The 27985-nt window shown below is 43.9% G+C and overlaps 2 protein-coding genes across 2 annotated transcripts in view; one reads left to right on the forward strand and one right to left on the reverse strand.

The window, feature by feature from the left end:
* LOC118785749 (nuclear factor erythroid 2-related factor 2-like) lies at positions 1-8665 on the reverse strand. The gene is made up of 5 exons (XM_036540661.1): positions 8419-8665; positions 2789-3058; positions 2509-2604; positions 2189-2371; positions 1-1319 (listed from the first exon to the last, which is right to left on the reverse strand). The coding sequence occupies exons 1-5, from the start codon at positions 8458-8460 to the stop codon at positions 78-80; spliced, it is 1833 nt and encodes a 610-aa protein (XP_036396554.1). The 5' UTR covers positions 8461-8665; the 3' UTR covers positions 1-77.
* A 5814-nt stretch (positions 8666-14479) lies between these two features.
* The window catches only part of LOC118785355 (alkyldihydroxyacetonephosphate synthase, peroxisomal-like), a 35044-nt gene continuing 21538 nt past the window's right edge, over positions 14480-27985 (forward strand). Inside the window, exons 1-10 of the mRNA XM_036539967.1 lie at positions 14480-14692; positions 18905-18994; positions 21025-21115; positions 21283-21403; positions 22311-22385; positions 23806-23877; positions 24922-25001; positions 26527-26607; positions 27563-27688; positions 27773-27881. Coding sequence (XP_036395860.1) covers positions 14514-14692; positions 18905-18994; positions 21025-21115; positions 21283-21403; positions 22311-22385; positions 23806-23877; positions 24922-25001; positions 26527-26607; positions 27563-27688; positions 27773-27881 — 1024 coding nt within the window. The 5' untranslated portion in view covers positions 14480-14513. The remainder of the gene's footprint in view (positions 14693-18904; positions 18995-21024; positions 21116-21282; positions 21404-22310; positions 22386-23805; positions 23878-24921; positions 25002-26526; positions 26608-27562; positions 27689-27772; positions 27882-27985) is intronic.

Consider the following 27985-nt stretch of genomic DNA (forward strand, 5'->3'; position numbering starts at 1 on the left):
TTTTTGCATAGAATTTCTGTAACAGTACTACTGTCATAACGCCGTACTAAAAGAAGTAAGCCAGGAAGTGCTATGTGCTATTCGCACTTGCTGAGCGTCTTTTTGGTGCGTGGGATGAGGAAGACGCTGCCGTCGGCGCTCAGCTTTAGGGAGTACTCGCTGGGGGAGTAGGGCTGGCCTTCCTCGTTCTGCAGAAGGCCGAACACCTCCAGGTACAGGCTGCTCAGCTGCTTCTTCATCTCCTGCAGGCTGGTCCCGGTCTCCCTTCTCTCCCTCAGTAGCCGCTCCCTCTCCTCCCGCAGGGACTCCAGCTCCGCCTCCAGGCCCACGATGTTCTCCATCTTGCGCTTGCGGCAGTTGTGGGCGGCCACCTTGTTCTTGCCCCTCCGGCGGATGTCCCGCACCAGGGCGAGCTGGGGCTCGCTCAGAGACTGCTGGGACATCATCTCGTTGAAGTCGTCCACGGGGAGGTTGACGATCATGTCCACGGTGAAGGGGATCTGGAGGGCTCTGGCCTGCTGCTCGTCCCGAGAGGATCGAGAGTTGGCGCTCCTTTTGGCCTTGTCTTTGGTGAAAGGGGGCTTGCGGTGGTGACTGTATTCTGCAGGGTCAGTCTTTGGGTTCCTGGATTTTGAGTCTTGTGACGTCGTTTGTGGGGAAGGGACAGAGGAAGGCGCTTGGTAATTGTCTGCCTGGTGGAATGAAGCACATGTTTCTGTGCAGTTAGACTCTGCGCCAACGGGATTGTTTCCCATCTCCTCCATCTCAGAGTCACTGTTTCCAAAGCTCTCATCCACATGCATGGGCTTTTCCGGGGAACTGGGCTCGGAGCTTGAATCCAAGGACAGCCCCGAGTCTGAATGCGGAAACTCACCCATAACTTCAGCCTTGACGCTCTCAAATCCTTCCTCCAGTGCAAATCTGGAAATTCCCATTGGCTTTAGCGGTGTGTCCTTTGATAACTCAGCCAATGGGTGGCCTGCATCCCCGCTGCTGATTGGCTGGGTGGCAGGGGCAGTGCTGTCCTGTTTTGTGGTTATTATCTCTGGGTAGAACAGGTCGCAGAAGCTGTCCCCACTCAACGCAGCGCTTATATCCGGGACTGTAAGAGTTCTCTGAACGTGGTAGTCAGGCGATTGGGCATTGGTGACGGGTCCTTCAAAGGTATTGAGATATTCAGTGTCTGTTGTGTCGCCCCCCATATCTGTGTGGTTTGGCATGTAAAAGATGTAGTTTGCCTCCTGCTGTTCTGTCAGAGAACCTGTGGCAGTGAGATTTGCTGGCTCTAGCATGTCCTCCATCTGCAGGTTCATGCACTTCTGGGAAATGGTAAGAAAAATAAAATTATGCAACACAATGACCAGTGACCTTTAACAGCATGAGGCATTATAAAAGGCACTGACAGAGAGTTATATTTATCCCATTGAACACCGTGACAAATGAAGCCGGGAAGTTCATTATCTGTTGTTTAAAGTAAAGGAACAGTGGAAGAAATCACATGAGTAGATCACAGACAGCTGGGAAATCTAATTTCAGTCGTGACCCATCCACACTGAAGCTGAGATTGGTTACAAGAACCCCCTTCCAAGCTAAGTACAGGAAGGAAAGGTTGCTGCATCTGTACTAGATAGTCCTCTTAGAGGCAGGTAGCAAGAATGGTCCTTCACTCCAGTTGGTATGCGATTAAAAATGAGCTCAGGTGTGTGAACTGGACGGCAATGTAGCATAGTGGTTAAGGTGCAGGACTTGTGACTGAAAGGTTGCCGGTTTGATTCCCCACGGGGGTACTGCTGCTGTATCCTTGGGCAACTTGGGGTACTTAACCCACAATTACCTCCGTAAATATCCAGCTGCATAAATGCATAACATTGTATAAACCTGGAATTGTTGTAAGTCAAGGGCATCTGCTAAATGCCAATAATGTAAAATGTAATGTAATGAACCGGCAACAGCAGGTGACTACTGGAGGAAGCTGTACAGCAACAGCAGCATTAAGTGGGGGTAGTTACTATAGCTATTGAATCGCAGTGTGTGCGAACATATCCGGTCAGTCTAAAAGCACTTACAGTAATAGTTTGGTGGATAAAAACTGGTTGACAGCTCGCAGGTTTGTATCATTCTTTTCCAGTATCTGCCACAGATGCATTTGCCGGAGCTTGTGTGGTTTAAATCAGTTGTTGTATTGTACCTGTAGCTCAGGGATGGAGAGCAGCTCCATCCAGGCTTGCTCCAGGTCGTGGGAGGCCCCCTGGGAGGGATCTGAGGTCGGGATGAAGTCAGTCTCCATCAGGGGAGGTTCGTGGGGGTCCATCATGGCTGGTCTGCTGCTGGTCAGGGGTTGGATGGGGGGGTCCAGAGAGGGGGTTTCAGTCTGAAACAGGGAGAGAAATGTTGGAGATTAGACAGAAAAAAAACACTAGAGGAACACATCTAAAGACAGAAATGGAAATGTTAGCAAAGGGTCTAACTGCTCTAAAGAATGATTTGTTTTAAAAAGCATTTTCTCACCTCAGCGGATCCTACCAGTGGGAAAGTCTCTGCCAGCAGCTGCATACACTCATCAAAGGAGAGGCCATCCCCTTCCCCTTCTGAGAAAGTAACGTTCTGCAAACACATGCACTCACTTTACCCAATGAACACCTTAAATTCTCTGTGTTCCAGCGCTAAGTTTGCACGTCACCAGAACTCAGCCAAAACTGTGTTTGCCACTACGGCAACACTCTCGTCAGCTTAGCTTCATAAGAGTCAAAGCTTCAAATATAGGACTGATAGGACGGCAGCTGCATACCTGTGTGGCTGCGGGGGGCATGGCTGCTGGTTGGGCCTCTGGGGCGCTGGCTGGTGGGCGTGGCACGAACTCCCCCGTCTCCTCGTCGAGCTGCAGCTGGGCCAGCAGGGCCTTCTCCTGCTCCCTCAGCTGCTGCCGGCTCTTCTCCTCCTCCAGCTCCCTCTGCCTCTGCAGCTCGTGCTCCTTCTGCCGGTGGCTGAGGTCAAACACCTCCCTGCACGCGCCCAGATCGATGTCCTGCCTCCACAGGATGTCAATCACGTCCACATCCTGCGAGCAGAAGCCGGGCGCGTCGCGAGTGAGATTGTGCAGAGCCCGGACACGCGGACACAGAGAGAGAGAAGACTGGGCTTCTCTGAGCCACAGAGCTTCGGCACCACCCTCCAGCCTCCCCCCTCAGGGTGGCTGTCCATTGACTCTACAGCCCCACAACCTTATTAACAATGTAATGTAGAAGCCGTATGAATAATAGATGCATCTCAGCTCCTCCCGGCAGCGGTCAATGTGAGCCCCACCCACTGATGACCAGCGGACTTCAAGATTTAAAGACGTTTCTGGCACAACTAAAAACATAACGGCACGACAGAGACAGCAACAGCGAACTTCAGCATGTGAATTACAGTTATCCACATATGGAACACTTAATCCCATATCACATCCGTGTTTAACGCCTGCTTTGATGTCCTGAACTTACAGCTGTACGACACCAGGCTGACAAATAGTGAGGAACAGCACTCATACCGCAGCCTCTAAAGCAATACGGTCTCACCAGCGTTTTTGTTTCGTGAGCACACAGAGGATGGGAGCCACTAGACACTTGGCTTCCTACAGGTAGCGAGTAATTAATTAATTAAATAATCTATTTTATCACAGTAAGAGAACAGGGGCCTGACTAACATGTTGCCAGCCCATGAAAGGAGCATTTCGGTAGCAAGAGTCCTTCTCTCTTTTTTTTTGACACAGCTCTGCTGCACCGTACATACACAGCACGGTCTTTCTCAATCTGGCTCCCACATTTAATCTCTGGTTAACCTGTCCTGGATTTCCCCTCACCTGTCTTGGGCAATAGGGTGAACACACCTAGTAGGCAGCAGGGCGAGTATCAGTTTTTCCTGGGTTGAAAGTATGTTCGCTAACACTCCACATACAATAGGTTTTTCTGGTGCCCAGGCAAGTCAGGTTGAAGCAGGTTTTATTTACTTATGTTTCCACTGTGACCAGTGTATTCTGGTTTGTCCTAAATATTCCCATTACAACATGTACCTGACTGCCAGCACTGAACTCATTAGCAAGTCAGCAGATACGCACACATATTTTCATATCTCTTTACTGTTATTCCGTAACTATGTGTGTAAGCATGACAAGCGAGGACATATATCCTTGGGAGGTAAAGTTGTGTATGTGTATTTGTGTCCGGTCCCTCAGTGGTAGGATCAACTTCCCATGGAGGTCAGGGCAGTGGAATCACTGGCCATCTTCCATCACAGGCTGAAGGCCCACCTCTTCAGACTGCGTCTCGGTTTCACTTCCGTCCCCACCCTCTAACACCTGCTACTTGTACTACTTGTATTACTTGATGTTTATTTTATGTGTAGTATCGGAATGTGTTTCAGATTCTGTGATGTACGGTAGTGTGTGCACTTGGCTTCCCTTAGCTTCTAGGTTGTCTATTCAGGTTAGCACAAATTAACTTGTGGTAGGGCTTGAAGGGTGTTAGGCTCACACTCACTGGTGTGGGAGTACTGTTAGCCTGGTTCGACACTGTTGCTCATTCAGCTTGAATGGATACACTTCTGTTTTCTTGTGCTGGAAGTCGCTCTGGATAAGAGCGTCTGCTAAAATAATGTAAGGCAATGTAATGTAATGTAATGCAATGTAATGTAATGTAATGCTAGGCAGCATTACCTGGACATCAGCACCCCACACTAGAAAGTAAAGATTTACCTCCCATACCGTACAATAATCTATGACCAACATTACAAGAGTATCAAAGGCACAAGCATCAGCATTTCCTACTCAGTTATTTGCCAGCAAGTGAAGCCACCTGTCATTTGGAGTGCAGTTTTGCTCTTTATTAAAAAAAACAAACAAACACCCTTTATATCCAAAAACACCTGAGGTAGACGAGTAAAGGCAGCACCAGGAATGATCCATTCCGGGGTCAATAGCACTTGAACAGTAGAGGAGGCCCAATAAATTGAAATTCACACTGTCATCTGAGGCATTAGCATGGAACACTGACTGGTGCGACTGTAAGTGACCTTGAACAGCAGAAATGACCTTCACAGAGACACTGCGTGCCAAGGGTGGCAACTTAGTCAGACTTTTGTTTTGCTATGCAGCTGGCATGAGATCAGCTTATCAAGAATGCTGTTCAAAGATCAGCCAGCAGTGTCTCGAACCATTAACTTCTCTCAGGTCAGTTTCTAGGAAACCTTGCAAAGACGTCACGTTTGTGAATAATTCCTCAAGATCAACTTTTAAAAACAGTTGGTTCCACAGCACAAAATCCACAGCACAACAAGGAAATGCAAACTCTATATTGAACTGCAATCTCTCTCTCCCCTTAAAACAACTGAACACAATTTATCTGGCCAAATAAAGCACACTCTGACATTCCTACATAGTTTACCATTCGCAGTAGACTTCGAAAAATACAATGAAATCACATGTTTACGAGCACAGTTCATCAAGATCACGTTAACAAACTCTCTTTGTCAAGATACACCTAAATATGATCCTAATCTTTTGCTTCTCATTGGCTGTGGCAGCCTCTCTCACAAGCTTGACTAATGATACGCAATGCAATCCATGCAAGTATCTTCTGAACTGCCAGAAACTGAAATGCAGCTTGCTGGTACTTTCAAAAGCTACTATTGTATGCAACAAGCATCCTACACTCTAGAATATCTGGCCATTGAATGATCTCAACAACCACACACATAATTTTGATAATAATGGCAGCAAACACAGGACAAATTATGTAGCTGTGATCTATAATTAGTGTTTTTTTTTTTGGACCATGAAGCTGTGTTTATTTCAAGTTAACAATTGTTGATCATGAGGAGAATGTGCTGTGCTCCTCCCAGAGTCAGTAGACTAGATAAACAATGCATTTCTGGTCTGCTGTGGTTTCTAGATCCGTTCCGAAGAGCCGGTTATGCAGTGGGAAACTTTTAATAAGAGCCGTCACAGATTGCACAAATCATATGGATCATGTCACAAGCGCTGGGCATGTGACTCTTTTCTACACGTCACACTGTCCAATTTCAAGGAATTTTATCACCTGACACTAAATGGAGACAGGACAGCCTGTACACAGCCTGATAACTGTGGTCTGTAGGTCTGTAACTTGTCATAAACCATAAGTTATGGAAATTTTATTCTTTTGATTGTTAAAAAATAAGCCCCCCTTATGGACCCCCATTGTTTGAGGTCATTATAGAAAAGGATGATGTCAGGGGGTAAAAACCTAAAATATAAACTTCCCTAGTTTTGCTTATTTGAATGGCTAGTGTTTGTTGACTGAACGGTAAACACATCCTCAATAAAGTGCTTTTTTTTGGCTAAAATATTGCACATCAGATGAAGCGTTACTTTCATTTAGAACATGTTATAAAAGTCCATTTCTTCATTCTTCATTCAATACACTGCTATAAATATTAATATTTCAGTTTTAGTTTGTGTCTTACATTACACCCATTTAAAAGTTAGTTTTTTCCTTACAGTTAATGTCCAGGATGACATGAAAAGCTTTCAGTCAGCTGCCTGTGTTGATATATGAATTATACTGATGTATCATAGCAGGCCATTTGTTTTAATACGAGCTGAGATGACGGTGCTTGGGTGTAGGCCGTAATGAATTTGCCCTTGCCTTGGCATAAGGCTGACTATCTTATCTGTGCAGTAGAGTCAGTTACAAATGAAATTTCCAGATAAATGAGAGCTAGCCTACACTTAGGATGTAAATAAATGTGTTTCTGAATACTGACAGCTCACCCTCGTATGAGGGCAATTTTTCACATGCTAGGTAAAATATTTACATTTCCTTTGATGTTCTATTAATGCAGGCCGTTCGGTCCCCACCTATCCCAAAGACATGAAGTACACTCCAGTGTTTCGATGTGCTTTGATTTAATGTCAAAATATAAAAGTTGTCAAGAGTAAATACATAATTACAATGTGCATACATACAATTCCAACTCATTTAACCTGTTCATTGTATACCATATATGACCAACTTAATGAACTTATTAGTTTCAACATGCTTACCTTTAGTCAACATGAATGTTAACATTATTGGCTATTATAATTGCAAGGTAATCTGGTTGTACAATGCATTCTGAAACAGGTTCAAATAAAATGTCCAAGTTGTTCCTCTCTCATGCTCCTGTCTGCATGAATTCATCTAACACTATTTAAAAAACAGGAAAGGTAGGAACTCCTACAACCCTTCTACAGGGTTCACAGTGTTGGCAAATACTTTGTGGTTGTTGGTGCAGATAAATTTGTATGTGTGAAAGTTGACTTCAGTTGACTCGACCCCGCTAACTTCCTCTCATATAGTGCAGGACGCAATTCACTTTCAGATCAACTTTCATCAGGTTTCTAATATGTTGTCTTTGAATCATTAAGTGTTATTCTATTCATGTATCCCTCTGTTAAATATGCATTCTATTTCCTGTCCCTATTTTAGTTAAACTTCGTCAATTTATGACTATAAAAAATAATTATATAAGATAGAGAAAACCTTCGACGACGGCCCTGATGACATATTTCCCATCCTGTTTCAGTGATGCAATATTTGATGCATTGGGGTGAATCTCTTTATTCAGTTGCTGAACTCTTTGTGTTGTTACAAGACGGTAAAGCAAACAACCAAATCTCAAACGGAGGGCGCCTACAGTTACGCAATCGGGCTAACCAAGCAAAGGTAGCGGCTAGTGCCAGTTTCACGGAGATCGCACGCAAAGGGGGTTCCTCGACAGCACTACGGGGGGTTCCTGACGAGCAACACAGAAAGCTTCGTTGCCGTTATTTAAAAAGAAATGAGCGGACGGGAAAGTTTTCATTGATTCGAAACTTTACGTTGTTGTCCTTGTATCAAGCCAAAACATTTGATTCTAGAATTTCTTTGATGTTTTACCTTAAATTTAAACTGTACAGGACTGTGTTTCGACCCATAGGACAGATTTCAATGACTTAGCAGAATTTTTTTATGAATGCCCGAGTGGCGCAGAACCAGAAAGCATTCGTAAGTGTTGGGTCCGCCTATTAACTGTGCTGAACACTTGGAATTGTATTGTTGTTTTTAGCAATACAGCATTCAAAACAGTATTTCATTATTTCTGGCGTACATAATATCACTGTGTCTCTATGCGTTGAAGTCTACATAATGCTTCAACGCGCAGGTACATTCTTAAGAGAAAACATCACATCCTCCTAGAACACTAGCCGGCAAATGCCATACACAAAATAAAAATTTATAAATACATAGTACGACTATACATTTACACGCGTGTGTGCGCTCTCCTTATTCTATATAACAGACCTCCGGGCAGTGCGACATGCGCCGTAACCTGTCAATGTTGACGAAAAAATAACATAAGTGATTAACGGTAGCCGTTTACCTGTTGACTCTGCTGTATTTTTGGCAAGTCAATCTCAATCATTGTGATGAGTTGTAATCTGCTGGTTGGTGGTGAAACTCCCAGCGTCCCCAAATCTCCGGTATATTCCCTCCCGACAGTATAAAACTAAATCAGAAAACAAACGCAGCAGCCCGACGGATATGGTCTCCAGTGTGAGAGATATACATTGCATCTGGTCGGGTGAAATTGCAGGGAAAAAACCCCAAGCCGCTTGCTAGCCCGGCCCACAACTGCGCAGCCACTCAAGGGCGTTCAGTCTAGCTGAGGAGGGATCGTCCTTCCCTACTGTACTCAGCCTCCCACTGGTAAAGTATGTGGAAGTGCAACGGGTTTGGGGCTTAGCGAATTCATTACATTTCGGATGCGCATAGTAGACCATAACCGTGCACTATTATTATAAACGTTACCCTATTAGGCTATTCAACCCTATTAAAATAAGCTTCAGTATTTTTGAGTACACATATTGCATATGATTATAAATAAAATGTAGCTATACATTTTGAAGTACCCGAACACACAAACAGACACGTTAGGCGATTTTTCATTACACATTTAATTCCAAATGATCGGGAACTGACGTCTTGGCTGTGCCTCGGACGTATTTGCTGGATCTGCCCGCCCGTGCTGATCAGAGTTACTGTATGTGTGCTTTTCCTCCACGGGATGGATGGATTCTAATGAACGCATGCATAAATGAAAAGTAAACCTGGCATTAAAAGTGGGAATAGTGTGTCTGTCTGCTACTCGATTTTGGAACATATACTGTCACCAAACAACATTTTTATTTTGAAAGTCAAACGCAGTACATACAGTTAGTTTCAAATTAGTCACAGTATGTTGTCTTATATGTAATCACTTCTCTCGCTTAACATTTCAGTTCCTTTTTAGCAACTTCCAATATCATAGAGTTGTGTTAAAAATGGAACACTTGACCTAAATGTGTTCATTAAAGTTAGCGAAAGGGCACATTGGAAAAGGATTCTGAGGGTCTGATATAAAATAATGCCTCTGCAGTTATCATGAAGGTACGGTCTGTACACAACATGACACATCCCCTACATTTTTAAAAACACAGCACTTTGGCCTTGTTCTTGTTTGGCCCTTATCTTACAACATGCTGTTTTCTTGAGGTGCGTGTTTTCCTTTCCCGTTACGCATTTTTCATTGTTATCATTTTTATGTGTGTTTCATAGATTGAAGAGCCACATAAAAAACCTTTTCAGTTACATTCCATATTAATAACCCAAGTTGAGAAAATGCATGTTCCTTTGTATTGAACACATAAAACCCTGCATCTAGTTATCAGTTAAAATTGTGGCACTGTCATCACTACTCGTTTCTCATCAAAGTGGTGGCAGAATGTACAAGGTTTAGTATAACAGATTTTGTTCTCCAATTTATTGTAAATAATGAACAGTATAGTACCCTAGGTAAAATGCACCCAGCAAGGCAGCTTGAAGAAACCTCCGTATCGCAATAAGCATCCTGACAATGAGACTGCTAATGGTGAAAACTGGAGCCGCCGCAAATAGGCAACGTTTTAAATATGTATCCGTAATGAGATAAGCCTTTTACCACGCGATTTGACACGTACCTGTTAAGAGCCCCACTCTCCCCCTATATCTACCTACAGTGTAGCCCACTGTCTGAAATTACACCAAAAGGGTTTTTTTCTTTTCTTTCTTTTTTTTTTCTCAAAAGCGCGTCCATGAGTACACGTTCACGATTGGCAGCTCCACGTCGACATTCTTCCAGCTGCATACTGTTCTGCACAGAACAGGGAAACGCTGGGGTACAGCGGTGGAAAAGCACCCCACGAACAGTTCGCTGAAGGCCGACAACTGCGAAATTAACTTAGAAAATACGTGCCGTGCGTTTCGATAGTCCACACTGCAATGTTCTCAGGTAACATTTTTTTTTTAATTTTATGATCTTCGTCCTCTCGTGTTGGACTGCAGCTGCCCCCAACTGCTCCTTTACTTCAACCAGGTATGTACAGCACATTACTTCTAAAGGTGAAGTGTGTTTAAAACTACAACCCTAGGCTGTAGAGCTTGAATATGACGACATTTCTGACATGTAGACATGCAGTGTGCAGACTGAACTTTCATTTTATGTGGAACTTTGTTAATCATCCAATGGAAACAACGGAAAATAACATTTTGGAAACAGCAAGTTATCCCAGTATATTTGTTGAAATTCTCAGCAATGATTCATTAAATTATATGGTCATTTAGAACCTGTCGTATTGTCGATTTAAGACGCTGTGAAATATATTTGTAATCTATGACACAGTGAAGCTCCTGCTTTTGAAACGCAATGATTTAAAAATCTTCTTTGAAGTTACTTAGCGAATGTATTTTTGACACTTTTTTTTTACTTCACTCTTGTTTTGTTGAAATCGTCATTGCAATTTAATATTTTGGAAATGTCTCGCATGCATGACTAAATTTGTGAAAGTTTAGACACGTCAGCTGCTCCACATTGACTCCCCCAGTTGTTAACTTAACTGCCATGAGGAGAAGCAAGGTTGGACGGTAATACAGCTACTTTAGGAACAGAGAGAAACGTTCACTTATTGCCAGTGTTATCTTAATCCTGTTTGTATTTTAATTTGCTCCACAAGTGTTTTTCTCTGCCATTTTTATAATGTTGTGCATGCAAACTATTTTTAGAAACAGTTGTAATAATAGGTCCTTAAGAATGTGTAGGCACATTTAAATTATATAGAGGGTTTGCACTCAATCCAGTGATCAGGAATGCCATAGCCCCAAGGTATGTTCACAGGAATCTTCCAAATTGGAATTTCTATATAGTCCTGTATAGTGAAGATCATGACATTCCAAACTGAACCTCACACCAGGCCTGCATTTTGGGCCAGGCAAGCCATTCTGATCGCCCAGACGTCTTAAAGGTCTTATGTAAACTCGGCTCACTTTGATGCCTTTGTGAGCGCACCTCCAGGAATCAGCGGCGTTCACAGTGCTTTTTGACTTTTTTGTGCTTTACTTTTCAAGGTTGGCCCGCTGGCGTGGGGGGCAGTGAAGAACGCCGCGGTGGAGGGATACGTGGCCGCGCCGTGGCTTTCCAAGTAAAGTTCTGCAATACACTTAGACTCTAATTGTTTGTAGTCAGTGCATTACAGAACTTTGTTTTGGGAGTTAATGCTCTGGCTGGAAAAAAAATGTAGTACCTCTGGAGGTGGGATAGTGACGGCATGCCATGCCACCATCAGGTTTCTCTTTTTTCTTCCTGTTCACCTGGCTTGCATACAGCTGTTAAATATAATTCAGAGTAAATAAAGCTATGTGTATTTTTGACAATGGTTTACTCAAGTATTAATCATTTGCTGTTCCTGTTTTGCTGTGATTTATAGTGTACAAGAGCCTAATTCGTAAAAAAATCGAAAAGTAAAACCAACCAAGTTTATTCAAGGTAAAATGTCGTAATTCTGAGTAGATCTGCTTCAGGGCCTTTTTTATTGAAAACTTGTATTTTATACCAAAGAGTGTTGTATTTTAATAAAAGATTTGGTTGAGCTTTGCATGGACTGTTGGCATGTGTAATGTCAAGGAATTACAGTGGGGTCTAGTGTAACGCATGGAAGCTCTGAACACGTTTCACCTTCACTGCAGTCACATGGTGCAAACAGAGACAGGACAAAGGTTAACTGCAGCACAGCCTTCTGACAGCTCTTATCGTTCATCACATGTACGGTACTTCAGTCATTTCTGCTACAGGCAACACCTATTGCATAACTTATGCCTTCGTTTTACCACACTGATTCCAGATTTCAATTTAAACATGTCTGGCCACTGATAAATGTGTGTGAAGTATTCCTATGACAAGTGCTGCTTGTTAAAGACCTGAAACCGGCATGTTATCTGACTGTTTTGTGATACAATAATGGAAAAATGACAATTACTATTGTACTAAAATGTAAGACTCCTGTATTAAGTTATTAATGGGAATGACATTTCTAGGTTGTTCTCACATTGTTTACAAAAAGAGGTCTGATAGTTTATGTACAACCAATATTTTTCTATCTGTGTTCAAATTCCTGTGTTCTCATATGTTTATAAGAGGAGTGATTTCAGAAGCTGTGAAAATCTATTCATTAATCTTTGATCAAAAGTTGGAATATTTTCTTCATACATAATATCAAACTAAAAGTTTACAGTGGAAAGATTACCTCATGAAACATATATTTTTCAAAGAATGTTAACTTTCATCACAGAAAGTAACTACAAATGATAATGTTCCATTAAGAACTTAGAAGTTTTTGGCAAACAGGCAAATGTCCACTCTGCCAGACATGTAGTTAGAGTTCAGAACTCAAGCCAGTGTTTGCTTGATAGTAACACGAACTTAATACCAACATTTTTAGTGTTATAAGTCACTGTGTTTCTCAGTTAAATGTTTCTTTATTGTCTGAACATAAACAAAACGGGCTGGATGAAACCATGAAACAGTGTAGTGTTTATGCTCAATACACACAAACAATTTAAGCAATGTCGTCATCTGAAAGGCAAGCAATGTTGTTTATTAATTCATCTATCAGAATATTCTTTTGCCAAATATGAAATTACAGGACGTAGGTAACCATCTCTCTTTATGGGAAAAATCAAAATATTTGCCTCTAATCTTTTAAGTTTGTTTTAATAACAATACAAGAGACACTGCTACCACAGGGAGACTTACCTTCCAGAGGCGCAGCTAATATTAAAAGAATAAAGGTTTTAATTCACAATGTCTTTAAAGATAAAAGTTTGAATTAAACTTACCTTTGGTGTATTTTACTTTTACACTTGCACTGAGTTTTTCATTATTAGTTTTTTATTATTTAAATCAGTGTATCTCAATCCTCCTCCTGGAGGCCCCCTGCTCTGCACATTTTCCATCTTTCCCTGCTCCACCTACCTGACTGAACTCATCAGTGGCACTTTTGATTAGCTGGGCACACCTGATTTAATCAAGCAGCAAGGATAGATAGAAGATACGCAGGACAGGGGGCCTCCAGGAGTAGCATTGAGAAACACTGATCTAAATAATTCCAATGGACAAGTAAAGCATACCTCAGTATGGGAGCCTGAATCTCACTGTGCTCCACAAAGGTAATGGGATAAGCCTGCCATTCTTCATTATAAGGGAAGACTTTGTCATGTGATCGCTCACCTCTTTAAACGTCTTTGTATCCACTGCCTGAACTGATGCTCCTGATGTTTTGTGCTCTGATGCAGATGTTGGTGTTTGGTGTATGAGGTGTCTATTGGAATCTGTCCATGTGGCAGACAGGTTATGACCATGAAGTGTAATGACATTGCACATAGTTCTCAAAAGTTGAGAATGAATCCAAATGAAATCTTTTGGAATTTGTATTTTAATGAATATTTGCATGTGGTGTTCCTTTACACGACTTATACAGCTGATTACTTTGCGAGTTGTGATGTTTCTACGTGGACACTGAAATGTTTTGATCATTTTATCTTGAGTGCTTAAGAGTATGACTGTGTTTCTTCTGCCATAATACACAAATGTAATTACAGTATGAAGAATAATATTGAAAGTCACTTACACAAATGAAAACATGCAGATACGGTTTACAATAAACATCAGTAATAGCCACTAGTAAACTATTCTATTAAAATAATACTGCCAATAGTGACTCTGGAAAATAAAACGAAGTCATAAAAGCTTCTGTTGGTTAAAGGGATCATCTATAGCCAACATATTACAATAGCATAATAAAAACTAACTCATACAAATGTGAATTGCAAAGCAATTCAGAATATTATACAGTAATGCACATTGCCAAACACGTATTTTGGCAGCGCAATAATACTATTTGAATTGATTTTGTTCAGTAACGTTTAGCGGATAGGTAGTTGCAACTACCTGCAAACACATGCATAGCTGTAGTAGTTACCTACCATTTTTTAACTCCTCGGAGGGGATGGGTTACTGAAGAGGCGCTCGGTGCAGTGCATGCCGGGATAAGGCTTAGCTACCTCATATCCTACCATGAGCGCGCTGACCTGTGGCTGCTCGGCGCTTTCGCGTAACGCGGAAGCAGCATGGCGTCAAACGGCAGCAGCAGCGAGAGGCAGCGAGTTGCACAGCACAGATTGAGAATCATCGCTGGACATTTGCAGAAAGATGAGGACCGGGAGGCGACGCGGATCGCTGCACACGCTTGCAAAGCCAAAGCGACTGATACGGATGAGGCGATAACCAGGAGGGTGCCCAGAAAGAGGTGAGTGGCGGGCTGTGAGTGTTGACAGTCTAATGTCATGCTGATTGACCATAGACTTTCTGTTGACAGCTGACAAAGTTAGATCGCTCGTTTAAACCAAACTTAAACGCCAATATTGCCTATAGTTAGCAAGCTGCAGTTAACGCTAGTGTCGTGTAGTTGTGTTTAGGTAACGAACGACTGTGCATGGTAAGTGAACAGTGTTCTCATTCATTCCTCCTTTGCACAGTTTGCTAGCAATCTAAAGTGGATACTTAGGGTCCTCCCAGCTGTATCTAGCAAGCTGCTATTGTGGTTTTTGTCCATATTCTGGAAAACGACATCTTAGCTAGTTTTATCTAATGACGAAAAGTTGACAAATGATATGAAATTGGCATAGTTATATAGCTACTGTAGACAGCTAGAGAGTCATGCACTAGCTGTCAGGTGTCCAGGTTGTGCAGACACGCCTAAGATTTTGCTGAATACTTACTAGCTAGCTAGCTAACTAAACCAGCATTTCAGCTGTTTAGCTAGACTGCGAAAGAGGACAATTTCTACATTTAGAACCAGTTGGTGAACTGTAAATAACTATCTGGCAGTGTAGCCTGCAGATTTGACAAGTAACTAAATTTAACGAGCTTATTAATTAAATGATTTTTTTCAATTCCATGTCTTCTGAGGCTCCTACATTGTGTTCGCGGAGTAAATTAACTGTGGCACATACATTGTGTAATATAGCTAAGGGATGTGGTTCTTCTGTGTGCACCTTAGCAGAACCTTTTGATTTTACTGGTGATGTTACAAAACAGGAGGTCAGAAAAACAGAAGGTTCGCGCCAGAATGGACTTCATTTCACACCTTGAAATATGATGAATTCATAAACGCAACATCATTTGTGTTTATTGAAAAGTGTTTATTGGTAAAAACAATGTACAGATACGAATAAAATACATGTACAACATTGAGAACATGCAATGCAATACTGAGAGATGAAGCGTTATTATTTTAAAATTATATTTTGTGTATTGAACGCAAGCATGGCTGAAGTGGAATGCTGGCCAAGTCTTGTCTGTAATATGGCCTAAAAAATTCTTAAGCTTAGATTAAGTATTGAATGTAAACATTTAATGTATGTCTTCCGACTGTTCTCTGCTTTCCAGTGCTAACGTTAAATCACAATTCATGCTTTAAGTTATGCATACAAAAGTTTACAGGACATTTGTGGGACCTGAGTGATCAAGGGGCTTGGTGACCTGATTGTTAGTACGTGATGTCTTAGCGACACCTAGTGTCGGAATGGTTAACAAGTTTAAAACGTCTTGAATTTACTGTACAGTGAACCACCTCGCATTCTCTAATGGAATATAGCGTTTGTGTAAATTATTTAAATATGTGTCTGATGAATGGACACAGACACACACATACGCACACACACAAGTTGTTGCGTAAAATGCCTCTGACAGCATGTACGGTCTGTATAGGGAAGTCCGGCAGTAGACTGTGCAGGCTCCACAGGTCTATGGAATGCAGTTAGGACTTGTGTTTACCTGCGTGAAACGACACATACCTTCGCTGGCATGGCAGGGCCTGATCAGCAGGTTGAATGGGGTCTTCAGCAGTCAGACTGGCTGGGTTGCTTAGAGCCGGGTGCACGACTGTGTGTTGCAGCTTGTAACTTTACCTTACAGAAACAAATGTGACATTGATTTGCTTTGACCTCGTCTTCAAGTTGCATTGGTTTGAAGCAGAGTAACAGCGACTCTGTAGTTTACCTAATGTATGTGGATTATAATTTTAGATGGCAAGGTTTTGCACAATGACTGCTTTTTGTGCTTAATTAGTGGTGTCAGTGTATTGAATTGCGGTATCTCAGATTGAACCAGATCATTTTTAGTTGACAAGCCATTAGGAGTTGAATGAGGTGTTACACATAATGGTGGTTATAACTGAACCCACTGCGGTATTTCTAGGGGAGATAAAAACAAGGAATGACTATAATTTCTGAACTTGGCATATCTATGAAGCCACAGGTGATTCTGATTGTTGCTGTTGCAAAATCTGAGATGGACGGACTACCAAACTTACACACTTGGCCACGTAAGCTTCATAATATGAAGGTCAGAGATTACATTCCATAGTTGTCATTCAGCAGGTGCTCTTATCCAGAGCGACTGACATAGGTTACAGTTTTTACATGTTATCCATTTATACAGCTTTATACAGCACTGCCCCCGTGGGGAATCAAACCTGCAGCCTTTAGGTACAAGCCCTGCTCCTTACCACTGCGCTGACCCAAATATGTGATCATACAGCTTCCCTTCCCTCCTGTCTTAGAAAAAAACAACACCACAGTCCTACAGCTATGTCTGTGTGCCTGTGCGTAAAGATTTAAGACAAAGAAATGTGAGTGTGGATTCCAGTCAAAATCAGTATGACATTCTTAAGCGGTGCTGATGTGCGCGTGTAAAAGAGCCCGTGTTTTGTGTGGACACCACCTTTTCAGATTGATGCATCTGTGAGTGACAGAGAGTGAGGCAGAGCGACACTGTACCATTACACTGTGCAATATACCCTAAGGCTGAGTGCAGCTGAGACCACCGCAGGTGTTTCAGAAATAAAGTGCGTCTCTATTTAGGACGTGTGATGGTGTATAAAACCAGGTGTTTGGTTCTCGCTGTGCCCTGGACGCTGTCTTACAGCAGAATCGACAGGGAGGCCCGTGCAGGATCGACGTTAATGGAAGGAGAGCGTCATGACTCCTCTTGTTTCCCACAGCAAATTCATTAGCCTCGTGACAGCCATGTTACGCTCATCTTTTGACGCGTGACGTGGTGTTGGCCGGCGCTGCGGCGCCACCCGGTGGCGGGGCTGGGGAGTGGCGCAGAGATTATTTCCTCCGTCTCCTTCTCCCGTGATTTATGCTCTCTGTTGGGAGGGTCTTCATCATCGTTTGGTGCCTCTGTTCCAGCGTCCCCCGCGGTGTGAATTATCATTAGGTTTCAGGGCTGGCCTTCTCGGGCAGGTGCTGGGGAGAGTTATGCACCATCATAACTCATTAGCATTTCTGAAAAGGGATCCTCAAGGGCAGCTGGGCTGATTTAGCGCAGACGCAGTGCACAGGGTTTGATATATGGGCCGCTGTTAAATTACTCATAAAACGAATATCAAGCCACGTTAATGCATGCAGATGCTGAAGCACTGATCATTTAAAGCACCGAGCACCACGCGAAATCGGAGGTCTCTCATTGTAAGCGTTATCACCAGCGAATTTTTGATTTCTGCTACAGTGTGTTTCATTGCCTTCACTAAATGTTGTTCTCGTTGAGAAGATGCTTGAAAAGGGTATGGTATTGACAAAAAGACAGAAAAAATCCTTCTATTCTGCTGTGTCTTAAAGCAAATCCGTAGTACTCCCCAGCGGATTCTTCTCGGAACGTTTCAGCGAGGAGCTGAACCTGCACTGCCTCACTGTTAAGGCTCTCTGTGTTTCTGCCCTCTCACAGATAGGTGTGTTTAACCATTGCAGTTTCCTCTGTTGGTTTTGAATGGTTTGGAAGTATTTTGCAGCTGCAGCGTCTCCATGACGACCTGCTCGCCTCCATGCATGCTTCCCAGGGGGCGTGGCCTCTGCTCCGTGGGGGGAGGCGGCTGTGAGGAGAGAGTCTCCTGCATCATAGGCTGAAAAGAAGGCCACACCTCTTTGAGTGCAGAATCAGAGGGCAGACCATAAGCTGTCTAAGTATTACATCTTAGAATAAAATCCACTTTCACTTATTGTTGTCATGGGTATGCATTAGAAAAAAAAATCAATTTCTTTGTTGGGTTCCGCATGTCACTGGACTTACAGTAATTAACAGTTCCTACATTCAAGTGCTGCAGTTATATGCAGACATAATGTTTGAATGACAATGTCTGTGTACTCCATCCTCCCCCTTCCTCCATCACTGTAGACCTAAAACATTTCCATGGTTACTGAAACAGCTAAACTTAGCGGGCAGCAGTGTGTTGTTATGGTAGGGAGCAGGGCTTGTACCCAAAGGGTTGCTGGTTCAGTTCCCAGAGCTGCCTCAGTAAATGTACAGCTTTATAAATGGATAACATGTAAGAATTGTAACCAGTGCTAAGTGGCATTGGATAAGAGCATCTGCTAAATGGCAGTGATGTAATCGAACGTAATGTGAAGGAAGTGAGAGCAGGCGAGGTAAAGGTGAAGGTGTGCTGTTTCTGCAGGCAGGAGGTGATGAAGTGGAACGGCTGGGGATACAGCGACTCCAGATTCCTCTTCAACAAGAAAGGAGAGGCGGAGTTCACCGGGAAGAGGTACTGTCCGTCAGCTCACGCCAGCCAATCACGTCACACCACGCCCACCATTCTCACATTTTCAATATCACGTGTGTGCATTTTGACTCAGAGTGAAATGATACATGAGGGTCCCTATCACAGCATTGTTACATGTTGTTCATATCAAGAAAACATCTTTTCCTGTGCTGTTCCCATAACTTTAGTTATTCCTAGACTGTGGCTGTTGAGGATATGAAAAACCCAGAAGGATGTTTGAAGCTGGCTAGCCAGTCGTGAGCTGTTTATCAGCAGGATATTGAGAGATGCAGCCCTATAGATGTGATTTGGCAGAACCGCGGTTCTAACGCAGGTGGTCAGATAGTGTGCATCAGTGTGGAATATCTAAGTGTAAGTGTGTGTGTATGGGCAGCAGTGTAGCATGGTAGTTAAGGATCAGGACTCGTAACCGAAAGGTTGCCGGTTCAATCCCCGCTGGGACACTGCTGCTGTACCCTTGGGCAAGGTACTTAACCCACAGTTGCCTCAGTAAATATCCAGCTGTATAAATGGATAACATTGTAAAGAACTGTAACCTATGTAAGTCGCTTTGGATAAAAGCGTCTGCCAAATGAATAAATGTAAATGTAAATGTAATGTATGTAAGTGTAATATGTAAGTGTAAATTAAGGTGTCAGAAACCAAACTACTTCACTTCTCATGTGCCAGTGCTTTGATGAAATCTGTGTTTCCAATTTTTTTTTTGTAATCAGTGCTCAGTACACTGATAAAGAATGAGCTGAATCAAATGCATTGAAGTTTTCTGTACAGAAATTGAAAATGTAGTTCATTATCTTTATTATTGCAACTTCAGATTTCATTTTAATGCTAGTTTGCTCATGGAAACTGCTAGCCTCCTCTTGGTGTCCATGGCTTATCTTGTGTGTCATACTAGTGCCATCTAGTGGCAGGTATCTGGGAAGAACCTGATATGAGCATAGATTAGCATCCAAGAATCAAGGACACCGAGTGAAATATGCAGGTTTTTTCACCCACTCTTTGAGGACTTCTGCTCTTCTTTCTGCTGTAGAACTGGAGGTCTGAAGAGGTGCTGCTAACGTTGTCAGGGTGTTACAGCCAACCGTGAATAATTGCAATAATTGCTCTTTTCACAGATGCTGCTTTTACTCATAACGTCGAGACTTAATGACCAGTTTAACAATTTTAAAAAGAAAAATTAAAAAGCTGAATTAAGATCTTGAAATCTAATTTCATCCATGGGCGTAGGCGCCCTGCCCTTTTTCTCTGTAGTGTTCAGTAACAGAACGTGGCTGGTGTCCACTCCGCCACAGGAACGAATTGTTCTTCGTTTGCCTGGCCACCATTTTGCGCTGCACACCTTGTCTCTGTCTCACATGATGGAACCCTGGTGTCCTGGTGCGACACAGTTCTGTCAGTGTAAATTCCCTGGATCTATCCTGATGTGTGGCGGGAGAAATGGATGCCTTACCTGCTTAAGAGGGAATCAGCTGGACCTGATGAATCCGCCACAGCGGCGAGGCTGTAGCAGACGGAAGGTGTGGTGGTATTCTTTCCCTGTTTCCAGGTGTGTTGTGTTAACGCACCTGCGTTCTGGTGGTGTGTGTTCTGGCCGTTGGGCTTTCTGTGTGCAGACTGCTCCAGCGTGCCCTCGTAGCGCAGTGAAGTGAATGTACAAAGGCTACCGAGAGGTTCTCTGTCTGTCAGGAGTCTGTGTCACCAAAAGAGGGCTTTTCGTTAAGACGTGTGCTTCACGGTCCTGCTCCTGATGGATCTTTCTGTGCCGTGCTGGCAGCTTAATTAGAGGGATGGAGAGACTGTCACTGCACTGAATAACCTGCTCTACCTGCGTCCTGCACACCTGTGAATGATGTCTCCTGTACGATGGCGTCTGGAGAATGGACACTGTTATGAGATGGACTTAGGGAAGTGTGTCAGAAATGTAAAGGTGTGCTGAAATGAAGAACCTCTCTTCTCTGTGACCGACTGCAGTGGAGATGAATAGCTGGGTCACGCCATCTCTTGAATTCCAGGTACCGACTGAGCGGCTTGATATTGCCCAGTTTGAAGGACTGGTTTGAAGGCACATTCGGAGCAAGCCTGCAGTACAAAACCCCAGCCACAGTAAGTCCCACTCCCTCTGCTTCCCTCAGATCTGCCCCAACCACAGTAAGGTTGCTGCAGCTTCCACTCCTCTTCTCTCTCTCTCTCTCTCTCTTCTCTCTCTCTGTCTCTCCCTCTGTCTCTCTGTCTCTGTCTCTGTCTGTCTCTCTCTCTGTCTCTCTCTGCAGACGAATCTAAACACCAGTGCGGTCCCTCCGCCCTTTCTGAACGAGGCCTTCGTCCAGGACCTGAAGGCCACTGAAATCCCCTTCTCCCTGGAGGCTGAGGACCGTGTGTTCCGTTCCCATGGTGAGCGCTGGGAGGGCGTGGTCCTGCCGCGTGTGGGTTAGGTTTGGTTTTCAGGATACTCAGAAATGTATAGCTCATCTTCACCAATCAATTACAGCCTGATACAATTGCGAAAGTGTAGTTCAGACTGTAAGCATTTGTAAAATAAAAGCACAAATTTATGTTAATGCAACATTGTATGTATTATGACACAGGCTTTATTATGCTAAGCCACCTGTCTCTGTTAACATGCAAAGTTATGGTTGATTTTTTTTTTCTTTTTCTTTTTTTTTTCTTTCAAAACACAAATACCAAACTAAATGATCTAAATTACTGTGAAGTGTCTTTTTTTGTATTGAGTGACAGTCAGTCCCTGTGTCATAACTGGTCACAATTCTATATGCTTTTTGCTGCATTCAGATTGATTATATTTCACATTTCACGTTACTTTTGTGAGAGTATGGTGCATTTCATATGCGTATCATACACCGCCCCTTAAACCCTTTGAGTGTGCAGGACCTTTGAAGGGTCCCTGCCTGCTGAGTAAGGCCTGCACGTGTTCAAACCGCCCTCCTCGTGTACCAGACTAAAGAATGATCAGTTAACGCTGGCTCTGTGTTCACAGTGAGGATGGTGTTTATAGAGCTGCAGTCACAGCCTGTGTTCCATAGATGGGATCATTTTGCTTAGAGGATGGAAACATTTCAGCAGTGTGTCTCAAACAGTGAAATGCGTTTAGAGAATAGTTTCTGAACATTCAAGGTGGTAAACAGTGTAATTCTTTAAATTATGTTCAGTTTTGCAAAGCTTTGTTTGGGAGCTTGATGTTAGAAAGCGGTTTTAAATCATATTAAATCATATATCATGTGGATCATATTGTGTGTTTTAGCAATGGGGAAATAAATCTTTCTTTTTCCGCTTCCAACAGGTCACTGCTTGCACGAAATCTTTGCTCTGCGTGATGGCAAATTTGGGCGTGCTCCTGACATGGTGGTTTGGCCAAGTGAGTCTCGTTTCCATGACGGTTTAGCTGTCATGCCCATTTTTTTCCACAAGAGCTGGTGTATGTCCCCCTCCCAGATGCAGTGATTTAAAGGGTTAATATCTGCAGTGCTGTGAGATATTAATATTCATGAGCAGGAGCTTAAGAGGTGTCGGGGGGAACGTGTTTGACATCCCGTGCTGGCCGGATTGGACCAGCAGCACGGAGGCATGAATTATGTGCTGGAGATTGGTTCGCTGCAGCTATGGCTGGCTCTATTTTATCATGCAAATGAGCACAGACCGCTGGCTGAAAGTTGATTAGCAGAATCCCAAACGGGCAGCAAATCATGATGCTCCTGTCCCGTCCTTTAAATCGGAAAATCCCTCTTTTTAACCTTCCCAGCCCCCAGCACCCAGCACAAAATCTCATCCCCGCCCTCTTCCCGTAATATTCTGTGTTGACGACTGTTTAAAATGTGCTAGCTCATGTGACCATTTACATGGTCCCTTATGAAGAGGTTTTGCATTACCGTTCAGCAGAAATTCCCATTCCAAAGGCAATGGGTATGAGAATGGCTCGGAATGAAGGTGTTTCACAGTGGGCAGACAGGTCTGCGCTCAGATTCATAATGATTCAAAATGATTCAAATGGTTCATTGCAAGAAATGCAAAAATTTCATGACCACTCAGCTCCAAGCTGGTGCTACAGTAAGCATACCCTTTTACTCTGTACTGTGGAGCTGACCTTAGAAAATGCAGTACTGGACCAAAATGTCAGCTTGCTGAGCACTGTGTGAGAATTTGTCTTTCCCAAAGAGGCTCTTAGATGCATATCAAATTAGACTTGCCCTGCTCGTGGTCTTTAGTCCAAATCAGTTTTGGTTGACATTTTGAAGCCAGCGTGAGTTTTATCGCCCTGAAATGGTCAGTATGCTCTGAAGATCTTGCCAGTATATCCCTGTAATACTTTTCTGAGGCAATAGCAAGTTTTCCCCTTAAAAAGACCTGTTTTTCAGTAGAAGCCTGCAGGCTACCCGGTCTGGCAAATTTGGGCCTCATTAAATGTTCAGAGATCTATTTTATTATTTAGAAATATTTCAGGTGATATGTCTCAGTTTTACGTACTGCTTTAAAGAACAGGGTTTGTGCCTTAATGGGCACTGTCACATGGGCACTGAAAAGCCATGCGAGGTAGCAGTTGCATTTTAATGGAGAAATTTTATTTGCTCTGCATGTGCTTGCCATCTGAATGCATTGCAAATATCAACAAATAAAATCATAGTTTTTGCACCATATCCAAAGTAGGATTTCTTCTTATCCTCGGTTAGTCGTTCTGCTTATTGTCACTCTGTAATGAAACCGTTTGAGTGGATAGCAGCCTGCCTGTTTTTTGTGAGCCAAAAATGAAAACGTGAACGTGGTGGTGTTGTCTCTGGCAGATTGTCATGACGACGTGGTGAAAATCGTGGAGCTGGCCTGCCAACATGATGTGTGTCTGATACCATATGGAGGTGAGACCACCGAGTGGGAATATTTTAACTCACAAAGTTGTGTGTGTGTATTCTTTTCCTGATCCTGTCATTTAATCAGCGAATTTCTGTTTCTTCATGCACTTTGGAGGTGAATACCACACACTTTGGTCACTGCAGTAAAAGGTCTTAAGGATTTTTCCTCATTAGTCTGTGCTGAAGTTCCGTATATGATTGTGTGTATGGATATGAATGAATAAAACACCACTTACCCTCCCTCACACTCAGACAGTAGGAGTGAAGTTTTATCTTCAGCATTTTGTCAGGCACGCCGTCGAGTGAGTTGCAAGGATGCGTTTCCGTGGAACGGCAGATTTGTGCCATAAATCAATTTGTCGTAATCAGTGATCTGTGCGCAGTGCTCCTACCTCAACGAATGCGATAAACAAAGTCAGCATCTCAGAAGAGCTAATTAACAAACCGGCACGCGCGATGTGTTCGGACTCTCAATCTAGACGTTTTATACCACACGCATTGATGGAATTTAAAGCAATTCCTAATCAGATGAACACGGCAGCTCAGATTCATATTAAAAGCCAATGCTGCTGTGTTCGTGTGAAATTCACGGCAGAAAGCTCGCCGCCTGGAGCCTTGGAGCAGGTGCTCTGTGAGGGGATCCCCTGTTTTGTCAGGGGTTCTGGAGGCAGTGTAACTGAAAAGGTTGCAGGTTCGAATCCCCACAGGGACACTGCTGCTGTACCCTTGGGCAAGGTACTCAACCTACAGTTGCTTCAGTAAATATCCAGCTGTATAAATGGATAACACATAAAAATTGTCACCTATTTAAGTGCCTCTAGATAAGAGCGTCTGCTAAATGACAATAATGTAGTGTGGTGTAATGTAATGGTGGCTGCCGTCTGTTTCGGCGTCGTGTGGACCGATTTCTGCAGTCCATCTGTGCGTGGTGCCCCTGTGCTGCCCGGGTCCCCTGAAGCAGGCCGCCTGTCCCCACGCAGGAAGAGGGCGTGGAGGGGCGGAGCCTGTGGTGCCACGCGCCGCTCTCTAACCTGTGTCCTCTCCTCACAGGCGGAACGAGTGTGTCCAGCGCCCTGGAGTGCCCTCCGGAAGAGACGCGCTCCGTCATCTCCTTGGATACCTCGCAAATGGTGGGTAACAATGCGCCGGCCCGGTAAAAGCGGCAAAGCCGTTAAATCCGCCGGCCTTCGGCGAGAGATGTGCTTCCCTCAGCACTTTTATGGCCTTCGTATTCAGAAAAGGCCTCTTGCTGATTCTCAGGTCCTCGCTAGCGAAAATGTAGCACAAAGAAGAATAAAACTCGCAGGCACGTTGAAATTGAGTCATAAAATATTCTTTTGCGTAGGGTAATGGAGTAGTTTTTCATTAATTGTCACCTGCAGCTGTGTGGGAATTTGTGTCAGTGTGTTAAATATCGGCATTGGGCCAGTATTCTGAAAAGAGAGGGCTTGATTCAGGATATTTGACTTGGGGTATTGTGCATACCTCACCCCTCAGGGGTCTCCCAGCAGGGTTTGCGTGTGCCTAGCATGTGCAGACTGGGCAGAGGTTGTCATTGGTTGGTATGATGTAGAGGGGCGGGGTTTAAGACTGATTGGCACTAGCAACAATACACTCAGGTTCACCACTGAGGCACCTTTGTAAGTTGCGCTGAAACACCCACACACCTCTCTAACTGACAGGATCACCAACGCACACAGAGTTCTGCCTCTACTCTGGTGATCAGCAGGAAAAGTGTGAAAGCAGCATCCCCCCAGAGTAAAGAAAGATTTTAAAACAGCATCTTTCGCTCATACAGTGTGGTGGTGTGAGAGAGGTCTCCTCGGAGGTGTGGGGTTAAGGTCATGGCCCTTCTCCACTCTCCACACTTTCATTTTCCCTCCGCAGAGTGACCGGCACACTCAGCGGCGTCCTGACCTCTCTACAGGAACGCACCCAGGTCAGGCGGTGCGTGGGTTCGAGGACAACACATGAAAGACACGGCGTGACCGGGGCAGGCGGGTTATTACCCCCAGAGCGTGATTGATGGACGCTCAGGAGAGCCTTCACGCTGTGCAGCTCGCCGAATTCGGCGGCGCTTAAAGGACCCCGAGGATTGTGGGAACAAACGTTGAAAGGCGATTAACCTTTGGAGTCCGTCTCGGGCGTGCACGGGGTCCGGTCCGCCCCCCGGTCTGCGGGCCTCACGTGTCCCGCGTGGTTTTTCGGAGCACAACCATATGCGCGGGCGAACACCTGATACGTGTGGAACCGCGCGGGTTTAGGTCCCACTGTAAATTTTTACATGCCTTTACGGCCCAATTCACATTTCCCCCTCTTCTGTTTTAAGTATGTAATATTCCCTGCGTTTGCTGCCTCTGAAAGCGGGGTCTGGGATGAATTTGGAGGCAGTAACTCAGCGGGAGCAGGCAGTTTGAGTGCGGGATGAAGACAGCTTCGAGCGAACGCTGTCACCACTGCTGCATTTTAATTAAAATCCACTCACTTTAATCCCTCTCACATTCTTTGACATCAGGAGTCTGCTTTTAATTTCACTCGGCCCCAAAAAACATGGCGAAGGATTTTCTTTTATGTCTGAAACAGCTGTAAATTATGTAACCTTTTGACAAATTTATGAAACTGAGATTTCTGCTTTGTATGTTTTTTTTTTTCCAGAATCGAATATTGTGGATTGATGAGAAGAATCTAACAGCACGGATTGAAGCTGGCATAATCGGACAAGACTTGGAAAGACTGGTAAGTAGCCAAAAATGACAGGTAATTTCAGCATTTAAAAGATGCAAAAATAAGCCAAAGGAAAGAAGAAACGTTGCTGTATATTTGTATTTTTATGCCTATCAATAAGTAGTTATGTGTCTGCAAACTGGTAAAGCTTGTCCCATAATATTGCAGTCAGACTGCAGAGATGAGATTTGTGTGGGAGAGGGGAAGGCTTCGTGTTGGATTGTTGAAGGGCACTGATTGAGAGTTGGGCCTCCGAGCAGATGGCTCCATCAAACTAATTCAGAAAAATGGAAAAGGAGCTGGTGTTTGATGTAGAAGAATGCGTGCGCTGAATCTCAAGTAGACGAGGCCTTTTGCATTTAGAGAGGCCAATTTGATGGAGCAGATGGCTCTGCATTAAAGCTGCTTTCCTGGGGAGAGTCCTGTAAAACAGGGCCTGTTTCTTTTTTCTCATCACCTGCAAAAGCGTGTCCTCTGGCTGGTAGAGTGGGAAATAGGGGCGGGGTCAGGGGCGGGGCCAGGGGCGGGCCTCTGTGCTCTGACTTGATTGTGCGGTGAGGAGAGAAAATGCTGGAAATATCAGTCTCGCACAACCACCGCTTGCCATTTCCAGATGTTGTGTATTCACTGCTTGTAATTTATTGTTGTTATATACCAGTCATTACTTCAGGTTGTGCAAAAATGCAGGGTATATTCACACCATTTCTGCTTAAAAATGCATTGTTATTTGAAATTTCTGAAGAGAAACAGTACATTTATTTTGTGTCCAATGTCTTTTTTACGGTAGCTGAAAATGCGTGATGTGCAGTACCTAAATGTTTGACCTTGTGAGTGGGCATTTTTGTGAATTTTTCTTTGTGAATTTTGACTTCTGAATCTATGTGTGCATGCCTGGCTGTATGTGCATGTGTGTGTATGTGCGTGCGTGCCTGTGTGTGTGTGTGTGTGTGTGTGTGTCTCCATTCAGCTCAATAAGAGTGGCTACTGTACAGGCCACGAGCCCGACTCCATGGAGTTCAGCTCTCTGGGTGGCTGGGTGGCCACCAGGGCATCGGGCATGAAGAAGAACATCTACGGCAACATCGAAGACCTGGTGTGTATTCCATCTTCATGCAACTCTTCATGCGTGTAATGTCAGATGAATAACTGACCACTCTCGTATCACCCTGTGGGGCAGGTGGTCCAGGTAAAGATGGTGACCCCTCGGGGAGTGATCGAAAAGAGCTGCCTGGGCCCACGCACCTCCACCGGGCCTGACGTCCACCACTTCATCCTGGGCTCCGAGGGTAGGCCGCCACCCTTCTCCTCACGTGACATCTCTATCCAATCAGAGCACAGCTCTCTCAGACAGGGGCTGGTTTGTGGGAGTGCAGAGGTGGGAGTGTGGCAT

This window comes from Megalops cyprinoides, chromosome 11 (assembly GCF_013368585.1).
Source record: "Megalops cyprinoides isolate fMegCyp1 chromosome 11, fMegCyp1.pri, whole genome shotgun sequence".
NCBI lineage: Eukaryota > Metazoa > Chordata > Actinopteri > Elopiformes > Megalopidae > Megalops > Megalops cyprinoides.